Below are 17,513 nucleotides of genomic sequence, written 5' to 3'. Positions count from 1 at the left end.
GTAACTTTTTTAGCAGTAGTACAGGCAGCAGACAGAATCCTCCTTCGATTTACAGACAGTGACAATGCAGAATCATCAATTAAAAGAAAAAACAGTCCATTTGGATCTGAGTCTTCAGAAGATCTGCCAACAAGTCCTGAACTGAGGACTAGAAGGGCTCAATCTGAGAACGGTCCCTAAACTTATGCATACATGTACCCAGACTTGTGCTGCTTTTTTTTATTCATCTTATATAATAAACAAGGAGCGGTATATGCCTTATGAACTTATAATGAATCAGTTAATGAGCCTGGTTCTTTGAGGTAACAAAACAATTTCTCCAGACAGTGTGCCAATCAATCACTGTGTTGAGTTTTCTCTCCCAGAGGCACATAACCGGAATATTTAAATATTGTAAAAACACAAGTGATTCATAAATTATACTCACTATACCACTAGAAGCCAAACTAGAATCTATCCAATCTATCCACAGCCTCAGGGAAGTTCACATGACTTCCTAATGTCATTATTTAGTAAGAGTTTGGGCTGAAAGCTAGAGAACACACCCTGAAGGGAAAGGTAGTCTGTGCGACTGAAGAAAGGGGTCTTATTGAACTCATGCCACAATAAAGACATCATGTGACACTGCCTGCTATTCATACCAACTCCAGTTTGAGATAAGAAGGAAGTTATTAACACCGTTTGATCTGAATTAATTCTGCAGATTCATTTAAACAGGCTTGGGCATAAAATGTTCTGCTTTTTTAGAGCAGCCCAATCTTTTGAGAAAACGTAACTGTTTTATAGTTGGTGGGTTTGTATGAATTGTACAATTTTTAGAATAAAAATGTCTAATGGTGTAATCTAGGTTTTGTTCCACCCAGTGATTAAACAGGAATAGGTTTACTTTATGTGGCAATGAACACACCATCACCTGAAATAGCACTTGGCTTTGAGCTGAAAATAAAGTTATTTCAAAACAAATTCCTCTTTTCTAAGCTGTCCAGTAAAAATATTAACATCTCTATGCTTCACTCCCACTAGTTTATTATGCTTTTCCATTTATGGCAGGTAATATTACTACTTTTTTTAACAGGTCTCTGACTAGCCTTTTCAGGAACACCAACTTTCAAACAACAGCAAACAAGTGAAATTGCTCAGGCATGCATGCTCACATCTAAAACATAAATGCTGAGCAAAGAAACAGAATTCCTGCAATGGCCTCTGTTTACTAGAGAATATAGCCCTATGGTTTGGTTCAGTAATAGTGCACTTTAGACAGGACTTACAAGCAATAACTCTCTCGCATTTTTAGTATTTTTTAGTGATGCAGTGGTTTTATATGTTAAAGTTTTGCTAAAGGTTTTCTGGAGTACTGTTTACTTAGGTTTGTGGCATCCTATGTTGTCCAAACTTGGAACCAATATCAGCAAAGGAATTTCATGCAGTTGGAACAGCATGCCAAATTTGTAGCCAACGTTAAACAAGAAAGCATAAAATATAAACTCATGTAGACTAATAACAAATTTTTAAATAGCAAGGTTTTCATTCCACAATCATCTCAGCATTATTCCAATTGATGCTAAATGATCTAATAATGAACATAAACCTGGAACATTGAAAATGACCTCAGAATATGTACATAAAAAAAGGCTCTGTCAGAGTTTTCATTTAAAAAGGACTGTCCCATCTGGTGAATGAGCAGCAATGAAAGCAAAGCTCAGCATAATAAGTGGTATTTTGCGGAGACCATGCAGTGCTTCATTCTGCAAATGCATCTCAACCATCTCCCACAGGGTTACTAGACCACTTAAAGGTTTCAGTACCAGATCCACGAAATAGAAGAGCCCCTGCAATTATTCCTTTGGAAATAAAGAGTGTCTACATAGTCTAGACATCTGTGTTTTTCTTTTAGTAAATAACTAGGGCCTATTACCCACTTCCACCCATTAGACATGGAGATGGAGGGGCATAAAGAAAACTAGGGCATGCAAAACCTTCTCTTTTCTATTTTTCTTTTAGTGTTTTCTTCTAATTAGCCTGTGAATACTGTGATTCTCATGAGTTGAGCATAAACCATTAAAGCCTTGCTTATCTTATGATGTTCCTGTAACTTAACCCTTAGAGCAGGGCTGTCCAAACTCGGTCCTGGAGGGCTGGTGTCCTGCAGAGTTTAGCTCCAACCCTAATTAAACACATCTGAACCAGCTAATCAAGCTCTTACTAGGCATAGAAACTTCCAGTCAGGTGTGTTGAGGCAAGTTGGAGCTAAACTCTGCAGGACACCGGCCCTCCAGGACCGAGTTTGGACAGGCCTGCCTTAGAGCAATGCAAGGTCATAGGTTTGGTATGTAGGAAATCAGATGTAGCTTGCTTTGGATGAATGCCTCTGCCAAGTGCATAAATGTAAATCCTTCCAGCAAACAGAAGAAACTAAAACTGAAAATATATGTACTGTGGGTATGTTAATGGGATACTAAGTTGGTCCATGTTTTCCTCTCATTTGCAAGACTTGCAACTCCATTACACCATTGCTGAGTAGACCTCTGAAGAGAAGGGACCGTAAATTATTAATACTCAGGATCAGATAGCACAGGTCAGAGTTCAACAAGCCCATTATCTTTCACATCTTATCACAGTCTACCTGTATTATGCATGATGGTCACATGCAATATTTCCTTATTTTTCCTTTTTCTGTTCTCTGATGTTCATACAATTACAGTACAATTAAGTACAGTACTATGCAGATAATGCAAACTAAGTACTTGGTTTGGGGCAGGAGTCCATCTGTGCACATGTTTGGCCATTGCATAATCTTACACTATTTTAAACGTTACATTTTTGCATGCAAAGAGTTCACAAGAACTACATCCCAGAACAACTCAAGCAGACTTGAGTGTGGATTACTTGTGCACACACAAGTTCAGAAAAGAGTGTTCACGCTATCCAAACCAACCAAATATTTGCATCAAACAAACCCAGTTGTGCAGCAAAAGTGTTACTTTGTAGTTACTATTATTACTAAAATTTAAAGGCGTGAAATGTCTTAAAGTTAGAAAAAGGTCATGTCTTGCAATTATAGAACTTTCATGATTGATCATTGCTGTCACTGCCAAATATGTGAGTACTCAGGTATTCATCCATAATGCAGTGTAAATTGTGACAAAGAATTACATAAGTGCATGTTTAGACTAATGTGACCTCTGTCTTTATTTCTCCAGAAGTCCCCTGTACACTCAGAGGATGACAGTGAGCTGAAAAGAGAGAGAAGCCTGAAGACTGTGAGTTTTTTCGATTCTGTAAGTGTGATATCCAGTGGTGAGAGCAGTATGGAGCTTGAAGTTCAGACAGAGACCCAGCAAAGTTATGTGAGCAGTGGGCAGAACAGAGTGAGACATGGAGGAGAAGGGCTGGACAGTGAAGTTGCCAAGGAAATCCTTTACCTTGATCAGGTCCTTGAGGACAACAGTTGTGATCCCAGGGCAGAAATGACTTCAAATGGGACAAGTTCCCCTGATATTAAGTCAGTTAGAGTTCATGGAACTGGACCATCTGTGAATACTTGTGACCCATCTCCCTTACACAACCATGACATTGTTTTAGAAGGGAAAAAACAGACCACTTTTGTTGATGATAATTTCAACACCAAACCAAATGGTCATGCGATGGACTGTACAAGGACACCTGAGTCACCTAGGACAGCAATCAAGAAAGAGGCACGTTTTGAGCTCCGACCTTTTCATGAAGAGAAGAAACCATCAAAACTATTTGACCCCCCAACTGAGAAAGAAGTTCGGGTGAAGAAAGTCAGACCCTCGGAGGAGATTGCAGAGCTAGAGAAGGAAAGGCTGGAACTCATCCGGGGTCAAGCAGTCAAGAAAAATCCTGGAATTGCAGCAAAATGGTGGAACCCACCTCAGGAAAAGACACTGGAAGAGGAGCTGGAGCCGGAGCAACTGGAGTCTCTTCGAAGATATGTGGAGAGGAAGCAGATGAGAACAGAAGCCAACCGCATACCACAAGCTGCACCCAGACAGACAACTTCCTTTATCCAAACTGAAATAGAAAATAGGGAGGATGTTGTCATGGAAGAGATTGACTTTTCTGCAGCACGCAAGCAATTTCTGCAGATGGAACATAGCAAGCAGCCCACAGCCCCTAAGAGGAATGTGGCACCCCAGCTTTACTCTGCCAAACCTTTCTTCAGGACTCCAGAGGTCACACACATAGAGAGGCCATGCAGTTCTGTCACAGTTGCCAATCAAGAAGTGGTCACATCCTACGATGAAAGTGAAGTTACTACAGTCAAAGCTGAAAAGATTTACTGCTTCTCTGGAGAATCTGCCAGACCACCCAAAGATGGTTTGGCTCAGAATGAGTTGAAATATGATGAATTTACTTGTGCCCGGGCAGTGATGACTATTGTAAAGGATGAGGATTCTTATTTGTGTCAACACTCTTTGAACAGCTCCTACCATACGGAAGAAATCGACTCTGGGTTAGATGATCTATCCCTACGGTCTCAGGACACAACTATACTTGGGACGCTCTCCAATGACTTCAGTATGGACAACATAAGTGACAGTGGTGCGTCAAATGAGACCATGAGTGCCTATTTGGAAAACTCTCTTGGGGAATACTCTTTTCCCTCAACCCCAATGGCCACTACACCAATTAATGGAAAACATGAAAGTGGAATCAAATCTCCAGATGAGCAGAGTGGGTCTTATCAGGCATATGGCTTGACAGAAGAAGAGCTGGAATACCATGCTGGTATTCTTGTCCAAAATGCTGTCCAGCAAGCCATTGCTCAGCAGAATGACAAATGGGAGCATCTTCAGGCCACACAACATTCGTCCCCCATTCTTGAGAGACATGTAGAAAGTACTGAACCACAACCCCAACCCCTAGTGGAGAGATCTGCTGTCATGCCACCTCCCAAAGTGCCATCCCCCCTGGAGGAGAAGAAAACAATTGCTCCTCAGATAACTGTAGTTCAAGCTGCCCCAGTTATCCCAGTGAACACTTACAAACCTCCCAGTCCCTCTCCACCACCAAGTGAGAAACCAGAATTCAGCTATTTCAGTAAGTACTCTGAAGCAGCAGAGCTCAGGAGCACCGCAGCTGTCACTCGTGCTAAGGAAACGGAAGTCACCTCAGGACCGTTCAAGCTGCGTTCACGCAAACAGAGAACCCTGTCCATGATCGAAGAGGAGATTCGGGCGGCCCAAGAACGCGAGGAAGAGTTGAAGAGACAACGACATGCACAAACACTGCACCTGCCCCGTACACAGAAGCTGAAGACCAGCACCCAGCCAAACAAGCTGGTCCTTGCTGGGAAGACAGCACCAGGTATGATTATATGGCAGCAAGACTTGATTACTTAGGAACGACATGTGTGGAACTTTATTTGATGAATCTAAACTACTTACAGTAACTTCTTAACTCATCCCAATTGATAACAAGCCATATAAAATGCAAATTAGTACTCATACTACAGCTGTTCTTTGTACAGTTTTTCATGGATTGCACCAGTTACTTCAGTCAGTAATCAATGCATCTCCCTCTGATGGTGTATATGCCAGTTTGACCTCTAATGCAAACCAGCAGCTGAAACCAAAGGTTCTGACATTTCTAGCTCTGACTAGCTTTGATGTCAATTAGCTGGTGATTGTCAGTCATATAACTGGAATCCTGGAGGTTTTCTTTATAGAGCTTCTTTAGTTTAGATTCCTTGCACACTGTGTCCCATGGGTGCAGACCCTAACCCACTGTTCTGCCTGAGTCACTTTTGCAAGCTGTGCTTTTTGAAGAGGGTTTTAAGAAAGCTGCAGCACAGCGGCGGAGGAGATGTTGCTTTTTGTTTGTTTTTTTACTATATGAACTTAATGACTGAACACTGCTCTTAATGATTGTCTAGATAATACTGTGTGGCTATATAGGTTACATAAATATATGTCAAGGTTTCCATTTCTAGAGACCGCTAACACTTTCAGTTTGTGTTGGTTTGATGTAAACATTTATTACAGTAGGCTGTACTTTAAATGTTTTTGTTTATGTTTGATTGGTTTTGTGATAAGAAGCGTGTTTAAACTCCATTGTCGCAGTCAGGCTTTATTTAGCATGGTGCTAGATGTAATGCTCAGCAGCACAGTGTTTAATGTCATTGTGTGCTGTTCCTGTTGGCGATTGTCCATGCACTTCTCATTCATGACGATGTTCTGTACTGGAGAAGTTTATGTCTGCCCTCTAGTGGTGTCATAGGGAAAAGATGAGTCCTTTCTTTTTGGCTTGCTTTTAGCTATAATGCTAAAGTTAAAGTCTGAATGATTCACTTAATGAAGGGGATCCGTAGAGGACAAATATAGACACATTTTCATTCAAACTTTGCATAAAGACTTGACATGCCAACATCCGTAGAAGAAAATAAGGGCACCTTCAGTTTCAGAGAATGTTATGTGACCAATTATGTGACAAACTATGGCCAGTATGGAATAAATACATATAATAATATATTATACTGCTCTTTTGTTGGATGTTTCATTCGGCCTTGTTTTTTAGATCAGTGGTTCTCAATTCCAGTCCTCACGTTCCACCGCTCTACATATTTTGCATGTCTCTCTTATTTAACACACCTGATTCAGATCACCAGCTCGTTAGAAGAGAGCTCCATGAATGAACTGTGCTCCGACTGACATGATCCCTACACAGTGTTCATTGCTCCCTAATCCCTAAGCACAGGAAATCTGTTGAAGTTTACTTCACTTCGGAACATTCATTCACGGATTTACGCTACGTCACTGTCTTCAGACACAGACGAAACTTACTAGAGAAGTGTGACATAATATACCTCATGAATCCTGTGATGTCCACTTCGTAGGGCACTTACTGTCGAATAGAACAAAAGTCTGAAGTGATAAGAGACATACAAAATGTGCAGAGCGGTGGGACGTGAGCGTTTTTTATACATGGTTTGGCTTTCTGACGTGGTTTTCTCTTAGATTCCCTTGATTTAATGGGATGAGAAACAGCATTGTGGGTTTTTACACTGAGTTCTCTGTGCCTCTAGTATCCATACTTGGGTCATCATCAAGAATGTGTCTAGGACTCTGGGCTCCTTCATGTCCCCTAAACTGATGAGTGATGATAAAAGTATCTTGCTGAAACATACTAAAATTCCAACTTAATCCATTTTCATATCAGTGCTTGGAATGGAATGTAACAACAAATCAGAAAGAGAGTTTGAATGGATCTTGTTAAAAATGTCAAGATTATATGCCGGTCATATTACATCCTACAATAAAAATAAAGAAATATCAAATTACATACATTTCTTGAAAATTAATGAATTATTCTGTCTTATTTTCCTCTGTCTGCAGGTAAGATAGAGAAGGTTCGTCAAGTTCCTCCAGCTTCGCCGTGCTCTTCAGATGGAGCTCTGCCCTCGCCGCTGTCTGATCTGGGCAGTGATGATTCTGGAGGACAGCGACCCAAGAACTTCATGCAGACTTTGATGAAGGACTACGAGACACACAAGGTCAAGCGCCGAGAGAAAACTGAGGACAACAGTGTAAGTATCTTATGGTTAGGTTCAAATGTATATAATGGTGGTAATCAGTAATATTGTATGGTATAATTAATTGTCAGTGGATTCTTCCTGTCTACAATTACATTCTTTCAGACATCCATTTGCATTTACAATCAAAACATTCACTTTCACTTTAATTGGCTTAACTTAATTCGATTTCATTCTATAAAGACATTTGGAATTGGAATTTGTGATTCCTGCCGCTAAAGTACCATCGCCATGACTTACACCAGAAACCATGTTCCTCTTTTTCATCTCATGCAAAGAAAGTGAAGAAACGGGACTTTCCAGCTCATTTAGAAACTGAATTCATAAAGACTTTGCCAAGTCAAAAACCACCATCGAATGCATACTGAGGACACACTGTTTAATGTCAACCACAGGCTTTTTGTTTTCCCCTTTTGTTTTCTCAAAAATCAACACATTTCCTCTTTAAAAAGCTATTATTTGGAGAACAAACTATAAAGTGCCCGTGTTTTGCAACTTCGCTGCACTGGCAGTATCACATTCCATTATTATTATTACTTCAGAACTACAGTAGTGGTAACAATATTGGTCTCTGAGGATTAAATTCACTTTCCGTTATGAATGCAAAATAAATCCATGACAATAACTGCAGCTTTATGTTGCACTTGTAATTTTGCTAAGTAAAATAGCCAAATATTTATAAAGTCCTCATTAAATATTTCCCAAGGCCTTACAAATTACATCTGGCATCACATTCAAACACAATACAAATTCATGCTTATTTTTACTCTGGGAAGGGTGTGGCCAAATATTGAAGACTGAGGTGGATCAAACATAAAACTTAAAGAATCAGCCATTTAAAAAAAAATTTATATTGGTTAACCACAGATCTAAAATAGGATGACAAGTCTCTTTCAATGTCTGTGGTTGTGATGGCCCTGAACTCACACAAACAAATACCTCAAATTGTCAATACATTTTAATAAATATAGTCTATACACCTGTTCCATGAAAAAAAAAAACTATAGGGAACAGCCCTAACAAAGTAAAGCACATAGTTATTTCAAATGAAGTCATTAGCTTTACCCAGAGCACACGGTATTGAGCTATTATCTACTTTCAAAAGCTGTTATCTACACAATAGCAAGTGTTTGCACATTAACAAATTCTTCCTCTTTCCCTCTCGTCAGTATGTCCGCTCAGTTACAACTGAGGTACTTGTACAATGCTTGTTTCAAACTACATTGTGCCTTCATTTCAAGTGTTATTGCATGTTTTTTGGGGGGAAAGTTGTAGCAGTGCCAAATACTTTGACATAAGAAAAGTGTTCAGAATAAATCATTGTATTATATGTGGTATCACTGCATCATTCATTACATACACAGCATATAGAGCCACATTTTGAAAAAGTCAAAGTATTTGCACCTACATGATCTACTGTACATCCAAAGTGCAGTGTCACGATCCATTCCCATGAAACCTGTGTCGATGAACTTACAATGTCCAGTCTTCATTTGATCATTTTACCACCTCCATTCAGAGTCCTAATATCTCAATCCTAATGTCTCTTTGTATTTGTATATTTTACATAGTATTCAAGTTATTTGAGAACTTCAGATTGGACATTTAGGTTCACTGAAATAAGACACAAAGCTTCCTGTGAGCCTAACACTTGGCACCTGGTTTTACAACAGTATTTCTTTTGAAACAGCATGGCTGTTCTCTTTTCTGCTTTATTATTTCTGCTTTCATTCTGTGTTTGCACTTAAAGGAACACGCCACTATTTTTGAAAATAGGCTCATTTTCCAACTCCCCTAGAGTTAAACAGTTGAGTTTTACCGTTTTCGAATCCATTCAGCCGATCTCCGGGTCTGGCGGTAGCACTTTTAGCTGTAGCTTAGCATAGATCATTGAATCTGATTAGACCGTTAGCATCTCGCTCAAAAATGACCAGAGTTTAGATATTTTTCCTATTAACTAGCTGGGGACTATTTTCAGGCGCTGCGTAATATCATTGCGCCTGCTGCACCCATGGTACGGCAGCAAAGTTCCTTGATTATTACGCCGGAATGAGAGTATAGTTCCTAGCCATATCGGCCTAGAAAATCACAACTTTTCATTTTCCGTCGGTCTTAGTACACGATGTAACTACAGAAGAGTCAAGTTTTAAATAGGAAAAATATAGAAACTCTTTGGTCATTTTTGAGCGAGATGCTAACGGTCTAATCAGATTCAATGATCTATGCTAAGCTACAGCTAAAAGTGCTACCGCCAGACCCGGAGATCGGCTGAATGGATTCGAAAACGGTAAAACTCAACTGTTTAACTCTAGGGGAGAAAATTAGTCTATTTTCAAAAATAGTGGCGTGTTCCTTTAAGCTTGTATTGTGTGTTGTGGAGTTTACATCTAAAGCGGTTTTGGACAATCAGACCCAAACTTGTACTCAGCATGAAACTGTTTGGAACAGGTGCGGTCTAAAAAGGACCATCTGGTGTGTATGTTTGCACATGTGTGATTAATGTTTTTAACTAAATGTCTTATACAAATTTTTAAAATGATATTGACATTACTTGTTTTTGTTGTTGTGCTCAGTATAAATAATGTATTGCCTTGCATACCTACCACAGTATAGCATGGTATTGTAAAATAACACATCATACTTTTTTATTTAATTTTTCTTACAGAAAATAAATAAATAAATAGAAATAAAAAAAGTAATAATAATAGTAAGTAAATAAGGGTTAAAGGGTTGTAGCCCTTCTACAACATACTTTTTTAGAAGAAAAATCAAGTTATATAGATAAAATATCATTGTAAGTCAACAAAAGTTTATGGTTGCAAGGGAAATATGCTATATGTATATAGCTATATATATACTGTATCGCTATGATGAAAATACCATTATAACATTAAAAAAAAACGTAAGATAGCCATTTCCACATATTTTTATGTTTATCTTCAGGTTCTGGAGGCAACACGTGTCACTCGAAGAAAAAGTAACATGGCTCTCCGGTGGGAGGCGGGAATCTACACCAACCAAGAAGAGGCTGAGGAAGAGGAGGAGGAGGAGGAGGAGGAAGAGTAAACCAAACTTTCAGAGAGAAAAACCAGAGGGAAAATATGCAGCAGGACAAACACAAGTATTTATTGGGAATTCAAACCTCTCTGAAGATTTGTTTCTGGAGCCTATGGGGAAAAAAAACCTTCTCTTGACATTGAAGACTAGAGATACTATACCGCTTCACATTTCCACTACCAAGTTATTGCTTTTTCTTTTGTGCTGATATGTTTTGAGAAAGTGGAATATGCAAAGACGAGCATCGAGGATTTTTGGCATTAATGTAAGATTGGTGTGAACTAAGAACATATTGCATTTGGACTTCACATACATAGAGATGTTATTGTGTGGCTAAGGACTTTGGAAAAAGAATGGTAAATATGGGATAATATTATGTTATTAGTAGGAGGAGCTTGGATATAGATGATAGCGTGCTGACTGATCTGATTTCTAGCTAGATTATTGACATTTCGACTCTGGTTTGATCAGGATTGGTGCCATGTATATGAGTTCAGCCGTGAGCCCATTTAGAAAGCAGAACTACACAAATGTGTCTTGCAGTGTCCGAAAGGGCAAAATACTGTTATTTGTTTTCCTGATCAGCCTGTAGGGATAACAAATCGTTGTTCAGAGAGATCATTCAGCGAGAAGCTTTAATGAAGAGGACAAATGAATGTAGGGCACAAATATTCACACCCTTGAAAGAGGTTTGTAAGAGCAGACTCTTCGCCCAGACCGATATAACAATAAATCCAAGCAGAAGAGGAAGAAGGCTTTGTATGGGCAGCAGCTGCTTTCTCCATTGACGAAAGACAGGAAATGTGTGTGAAATTAAACTTTAGGATGTTATTGCTGTTCGCAGTCGAAGGCACCTGTGTTTGGATTGAAGTTTAATGTAATGCAGTGCATTTAATGGCTGATGTAGATAATTTGGGAATGTTTATGTTGTGTTATGTGTAGCGCAGGAGAGCAAAAATGAAGGAAGAAAGTATTCACTGAATTGCATGATTTTTCCATTAATCTTAATTTAAAAGGGTGAATATTTCTCTTTACTTACATTGGCATTTTTGAAGCCTTTACACACAGAAAGTGTTAATGCAATACCATTATTTAACATGGTTTCAAACACTTTATTGATACATATGCACACATGGATGTCTGAAAGGTTTATTCTTTGTTCACATTCTTTAAAAAAAAAACAGTTGGCAATATAAAAGATTTTAGAACAAGCATCTATACAGGACACTGACATCGGTGATGTACGTGCAGCATAAAAGAGACAAAGCGGACAAATAAATGGACAAATCTTCTTCTATATTTAATCTTTGACTTCTCATTTTTGCCGTTGGTCTTTGGCATTTTTCAAGCCACAAACGAAGACAATCTCACAAGCTTCATTCAACAATGTGGCTTTGTTGTTTTTTGTACCCTCCACATATAATATATATATTACACAAAAGTATTTAATGGACTGCTGTCCTTTTATGAGTATACATGAAGTATTTGTAGTGTCTGGATTAGAGTGTCATATATTGCATAGGTTCTCAAACTGCAGGCAAAAAAATACAGTTATGCATTGTAATAATGTCTGGGTGGCGTATAAAGTTACACCTACAGAACTATAAATGTTCTTGCAGAAGGTGCATCGACTTTTTTTAATGGATGAAAACAGGTATTTGTTGATCTCTGGATACTGACTTAATGAAGTGTTCGTTTGTGTTGATGCTTGACGTGAGATTGTGTAATGACCATCAGTTTTACTCAGAGCAGGATATTGGATTTTTACTTGGATTCTTTGATATGAGATGATTATTGTTGGTGAGCAAATCCTTTGAATTTTATAAGGGGAAATATTTTTATTTGAGCAGTGAGATATATTCAGTGTTCCTAATGGAAAATAGTTTTGTAAAAACGACTGGTGTTTTACTGCACATTTATTCATATATACCGTGTTGTGTGTATTTGAGGGCCAAGTATGCCATACTATATGCATTTACAGAGGTTTTCATTAGTGCTATAGGCAACATTACTAGCACCGAGAAGGTAAAGTATTGACTGTGATGCTGACGGGTTTTGCATCATGAAATGTGCAGCATTCAAATGAAATGTAAAGCCAGCTTTAGCTTTCCTAAAGATGACATGCTTTTGTACTATAATGTATGAGGGGTGGACAAAAATGGTTGTTTTTACCTCATAAAGCTAACTTATAAGAAATAAGCCAATGTTCAAATCTACAATATAATAGGATTCCTATGGCATAGGATGGTGGCCAAATTGCTTTTAATGTAGACTACCAGAAGAAAAAGGAACCATTAGAAATTGAGCAATATTGCAGCTGTTGACGTGTAAAAGCATTATGGCAAAAGCATGAGCCTTTGAGGACATCTGGGAACAGCAGACAAGAACTGCAAGCACTTTAGCATAATTTTGGTGCAATTTCTCTTGCAAACAGGTCCATTGTCTATTGTCAGTATTGTATGAAGCACAACCAAGCAGCTTTCTGTTGGTCAACACGGCGAATTTGTGTTTCTAAATTGAACGCGATGCAAAATCTGCATGGGGAAATTTCTTTCGCCCGCACACTAAATTCTTGATTATTTAAATGACTGCATTTTGCCCGTGAAAATTCTCAAACTGTAAATGCAAATGCACCTTTAATTTTGCGAAATGTCATGGCTAATGTACACTTACTTACATACACTGTAAAAAAAAATCCATAAAATGTACGATAAAAAACCGGCAGCTGTGGTTGCCGGAATTTTACCGTAAAAAATACGGTAGCAACATTTTAGGTTTTACGGTTTTAACTTAAATTTACAGTTAAATACTGTAATTTCATTAACTGATATAATGTTAATATACCAACCTATTAAAGTACTGTAAATTATACAGTCTTTTTCACTTCCAAAAATGGTATACTACCGTAAAATTACATGTAATGTCCAATACAGTTTTTCACCGTATATAGTAGGGGAATTTATCATTAACCATTTAACAGGTTTTTACTGTAGCATTTGTACAGTCTTTTACCGTTAAATTCACGGTCATTTTTGACAGTGTAGGAATACGTGGGATTGAAGTTTTCACGTGAGGGCGAAAACGTTTTCGTTCGTGTTCATGCTGGTCAACAGAAAGCTGTAGGTTTGAAAGTGACTTCTGAACATTACTGACAAAAGAGCTTTTTGCTTGCGAAATTTCACCGAAATGTGGCTAATGTGAATGCTAAAGTTTTTAACTACAAACATGGTTTAGACTTGTAGTCAAGCATTTTCCTTGCCAGTGTCCCGTGTGCATGACAACTACTGCATCTTTTGCAATAGATTTTCAGTTTCATTGTCAGAAGACAGCTTTTCAAAGAAAAAAGAAAATCTTGCCTTTAATGAAATCACGAGAAGTATTGCTTTTTCAGTTTGAACCAAGTAAACTGTTTTGTTTTGTTTTTTACTTTTTAAGTAATACTACAAATATGTTGCGTGTTTTGCTCTTGTTGTTTAACTTACAAATCCATTTGCAAATGCTTCCTTAAAAGGTTTAATGAGTGTTCTATTTCCCTTTGGGAGAAACCAAAGGAATATTGATATGGTGTGATAATGAAATCATGCTTTTGCTTTCAAAAGCCCTCTTTTGACATGTTAACCACTTATTGTATGTTAATATTCTGCTTATATTGTTTCATAGTAATTGTAAGTCTCACTCTTACACATATATAATTATTTTCTCATTAAAAAGAAAATGTGTAAAACGTCTCTATTTCTGACTCCATCAAAATCTGTCAATGTGACAAATGTAATGCCATAAGAATTTACAGGAATATTTCACCCAAAAATGAGAATTTGCTGAAAATGTACCCTCACCCTCAGGCCATCCAGTGTAGATGTGTTTGTTTCTTCATGGGAACAGATTTGGATAAATGTAGCATTGCATCACTTGCTGACCAATGAATTCTCTGCAGTGAATGGGTGCCGTCAGAATGAGAGTCCAAACAGCTGATCAAAACATCACAGTAATCCTCAAGTAATCCACACCACTCCAGTCCATCAGTTAATGTCTTGAGAAGACAAAAGCTGCGTGTTTGTAAGAAACAAATCCATCAAGATGTTTTTAACTTCAAACTGTTGCTTCCAGCTAAAATATAGTATAAGAGTCCTGTACACTCTCAGAAAAAAAATGGTACAAAAGCTGTCATTGGAGCTGTACATATCAGTAGGCCTACCTAAAAGGAACAAAAATTTTCTTTTTGAAAAGTTACTGCCCTAGTGACAGCTTTTGTACAATTTGTTTTTCTGAGTGTGTATCCATAATATTTGCTTTCTCCAGTGAAATCACAATAAAATGCATTGGAGTTTTGTTGAGTGAATAGGCTATTCATAGTTTTCAGTCACGTGACCGGCTCGAAGACCTGGAGGGCAAAACATCCATAGAACTGCAGGACAAGCCTGTCAATTTTCCATCTGTTTCACAGCCGCAAATATTTAGATCATCTCTCAAAAGAATAAAACCTGTCACAGCCTTCAGCTGGTGTGCCCAGGATGGCCACCAGATGACACTGTGTTTTTCTGTGAGCACATGGCTTGTGTTGTGTTTGTTTGGTGCCATGTGCTCTCTCCTGTCTATTGTCTGTCCCTGCCCATCTTGTTATCTCATTATTGTTTAAGTTGCTCCACCTGTGTCTCCCTCGTTACCCTCCTCGTTTGTTTCCCTATTTATTCTCTCATTTTATTATTAAAAAGAAAGACCATTCTTCCTGCAATTTGAGTCCTCGCCTCATCGCTCCACATGCATCGTGACAGAACGGATCAGCCATAATGAGGACTCAGCGGAAGAAGGGCTTGCGCCATCCACCTGTCTCCACTCTCTCTAGCCCCCTCTACCAGCGCATGCTCCAGCTCAATGCCTTGAGCTCCCTCCGTCAACGAGGGACTGATCTGAAGGAGTTTGCAATGGAGTTTAGGAATGCTGCAGAGGGACTGGGCTACAATGACTCCACTCGTTAAATCATCTAAACCAATGAAAAATTAGTGTTTACTATTGTCATTTTTGCATTATTGACACACTATTTTCCTAATTAATGCTGTTCAGTTGCTTTGACACAATCTGTATTGTTAAAAGCGCTATATAAATAAAGGTGACTTGACTTGACTTGACACTCTAAAGGACTTCTTTAACTATGCCCTCGATGAGCCCATTAGTCGCTGGAGGATGTTGGGTTGCAAACATTTTATCTTTTGAGGGGTTTGTGGAGTACCTCATCCACAGTGGAAGGCAGTCAGCACTGCAAAGAGAGGTGCCTTCTCATGGGGTGCCTTTTCACAACATGGCCGCCACACCAGAGGCTCTTCATAAGATGGCCACCAGCCCAGAGCCCCACTACAAGATTGCTGCAAGTCCAGAGTCTCTTCACAGGATGGCCGCCAGTCCAGAGTCTCCAGCCATCATGGCCTCCACACCAGAGTCTTCAGCCGTCATGGATACAACTTTAGTGTTCTTGGGTATTATGAACATGCCGCATGAAGTCAGAAGGGTGGGCCCAGGGCGTTTGAAGCTGTTGTCCAGTTTGGCAGACCCACAACTGATGTCAGTGCGAGCAGCTGGCATCTCTCTGGTGGTCTCAAGTCCGGTGGTCCTGAAGGACCCGACTCCGGTGGTCTCAGAGGTCACCACAGAGCTGCCCGATTTCACTGCTGCTGCCATAATCAAGAAGGCCGTCTTTGCCTTTCACCTCATGGCTGTTCTGCGGGCATGGGCTGCTTCAGAGTCCACTCATGAACCCGCTCCAGTCCGGGAGCCCTCAGATTCCACTCTTGAGCCTGCTCCAGTTCCCCCCGAGGTGGCGACTTCTGCTACAGAACCTCCTGAGGTGGCAGCATCCACTTCAGCTCCTCTCTGGGCGGTGGCACCCACTCCTGAACTCTCAGTCTGTCTTGTCCCAGCCAAGGAGTCTGTTGCTAAACTGTCTGCCGGTCCTGTTACGGCCATCAAGGCTGTTAATAACCTCTCTGTGCTCTGCATTGCAGTCCTGCCTGAGCCACCAGGGGGGTCATCTGCCTTGTTAACTCCGCTGAGGTGGTCATCGGATTGTTGCTGCCTGCCAAGCTCCTGGCTCCGCCCTGGTCACCCGCCGGGGTTGCTGTTTGGCCGCAGCCTCATTGGTCAGTTCCTCCGGTCCCACCCTGGTGGTCCTCCGGGGTTTCTGTTTGGCCGGAGCCTCGCTGGTCTGTCCCTCCGGTTCCGCCCTGGCCTCCTCTGTGTCCAGGCCCTCTTCCACTACACGGGCCTGGCCCGCCATCCATCCCCCTGATCCACCTCCATTCCGCCTCCTTCCGGGATTTATTTTGTTGGAGCGTCTGGAATCCACTCCTTAAGGGAGGGGTTCTGTCACAGCCTTCAGCTGGTGTGCCCAGGATAGCCTTCAGCTGGTGTGCCCATGATGGCCACCAGATGGCACTGTGTTTTTCTGTGAGCACATGACTTGTGTTGTATTTGTTTGGTGCCATGTGCTCTCTCCTGTCTATTGTCTGTCCCTGCCCATCTTGTTATCTCATTATTGTTTAAGTTGCCCTGTGTCTCCCTCGTTACCCTCCTCGTTTGTTTCCCTATTTATTCTTCTGGTGTTTGCAGTCCTATGCTGATCCGTTGTTTTTCGTCAGTTTTTGTCGTGTGTGTGTGTGTGTTATGTCTGCCTGTAGTGCAGTTCCTAGCCTGTCTGCCTGTTTTTCCCCCTCGGGGTGGTGTTTGTTTCATTTTATTATTAAAAAGAAAGACCATTCTTTCTGCAATTTGAGTCCTCGCCTCATCGCTCCACATGCACCGTGACAAAAACCTGCAACAATATTTCAATCATTAAACAGTGCGACAAAACGTTGTAAAAACACTTAAAGTGCCTTAATATATTTAAAACAGTAATATTCTCTATATTAAT

General features: G+C 39.9%; 1 protein-coding gene across 3 annotated transcripts in view; it reads left to right on the top strand.

The window, feature by feature from the left end:
* Positions 1-11,345, top strand: part of LOC107732273 (paralemmin-2-like) — a 105,921-nt gene extending 94,576 nt beyond the window's left edge. For 2 of the 3 annotated variants that reach the window (XM_016543582.1, XM_016543737.1), the window contains 4 exons: positions 3,201-5,331; positions 7,359-7,549; positions 8,725-8,748; positions 10,499-11,345. In XM_016543582.1, coding sequence (XP_016399068.1) covers positions 3,201-5,331; positions 7,359-7,549; positions 8,725-8,748; positions 10,499-10,621 — 2,469 coding nt within the window. In that variant the 3' untranslated portion in view covers positions 10,622-11,345. The remainder of the gene's footprint in view (positions 1-3,200; positions 5,332-7,358; positions 7,550-8,724; positions 8,749-10,498) is intronic. The other variant, XM_016543656.1, reaches the window with a different exon arrangement.
* Positions 11,346-17,513: the final 6,168 nt, after the last annotated feature.

The sequence above is a fragment of the Sinocyclocheilus rhinocerous genome, unplaced genomic scaffold, assembly GCF_001515625.1.
Source record: "Sinocyclocheilus rhinocerous isolate Xijiao unplaced genomic scaffold, SAMN03320098_v1.1 scaffold1935, whole genome shotgun sequence".
NCBI classification, from domain to species: domain Eukaryota; kingdom Metazoa; phylum Chordata; class Actinopteri; order Cypriniformes; family Cyprinidae; genus Sinocyclocheilus; species Sinocyclocheilus rhinocerous.
This window is presented reverse-complemented; position numbering and strand designations above follow the sequence as displayed.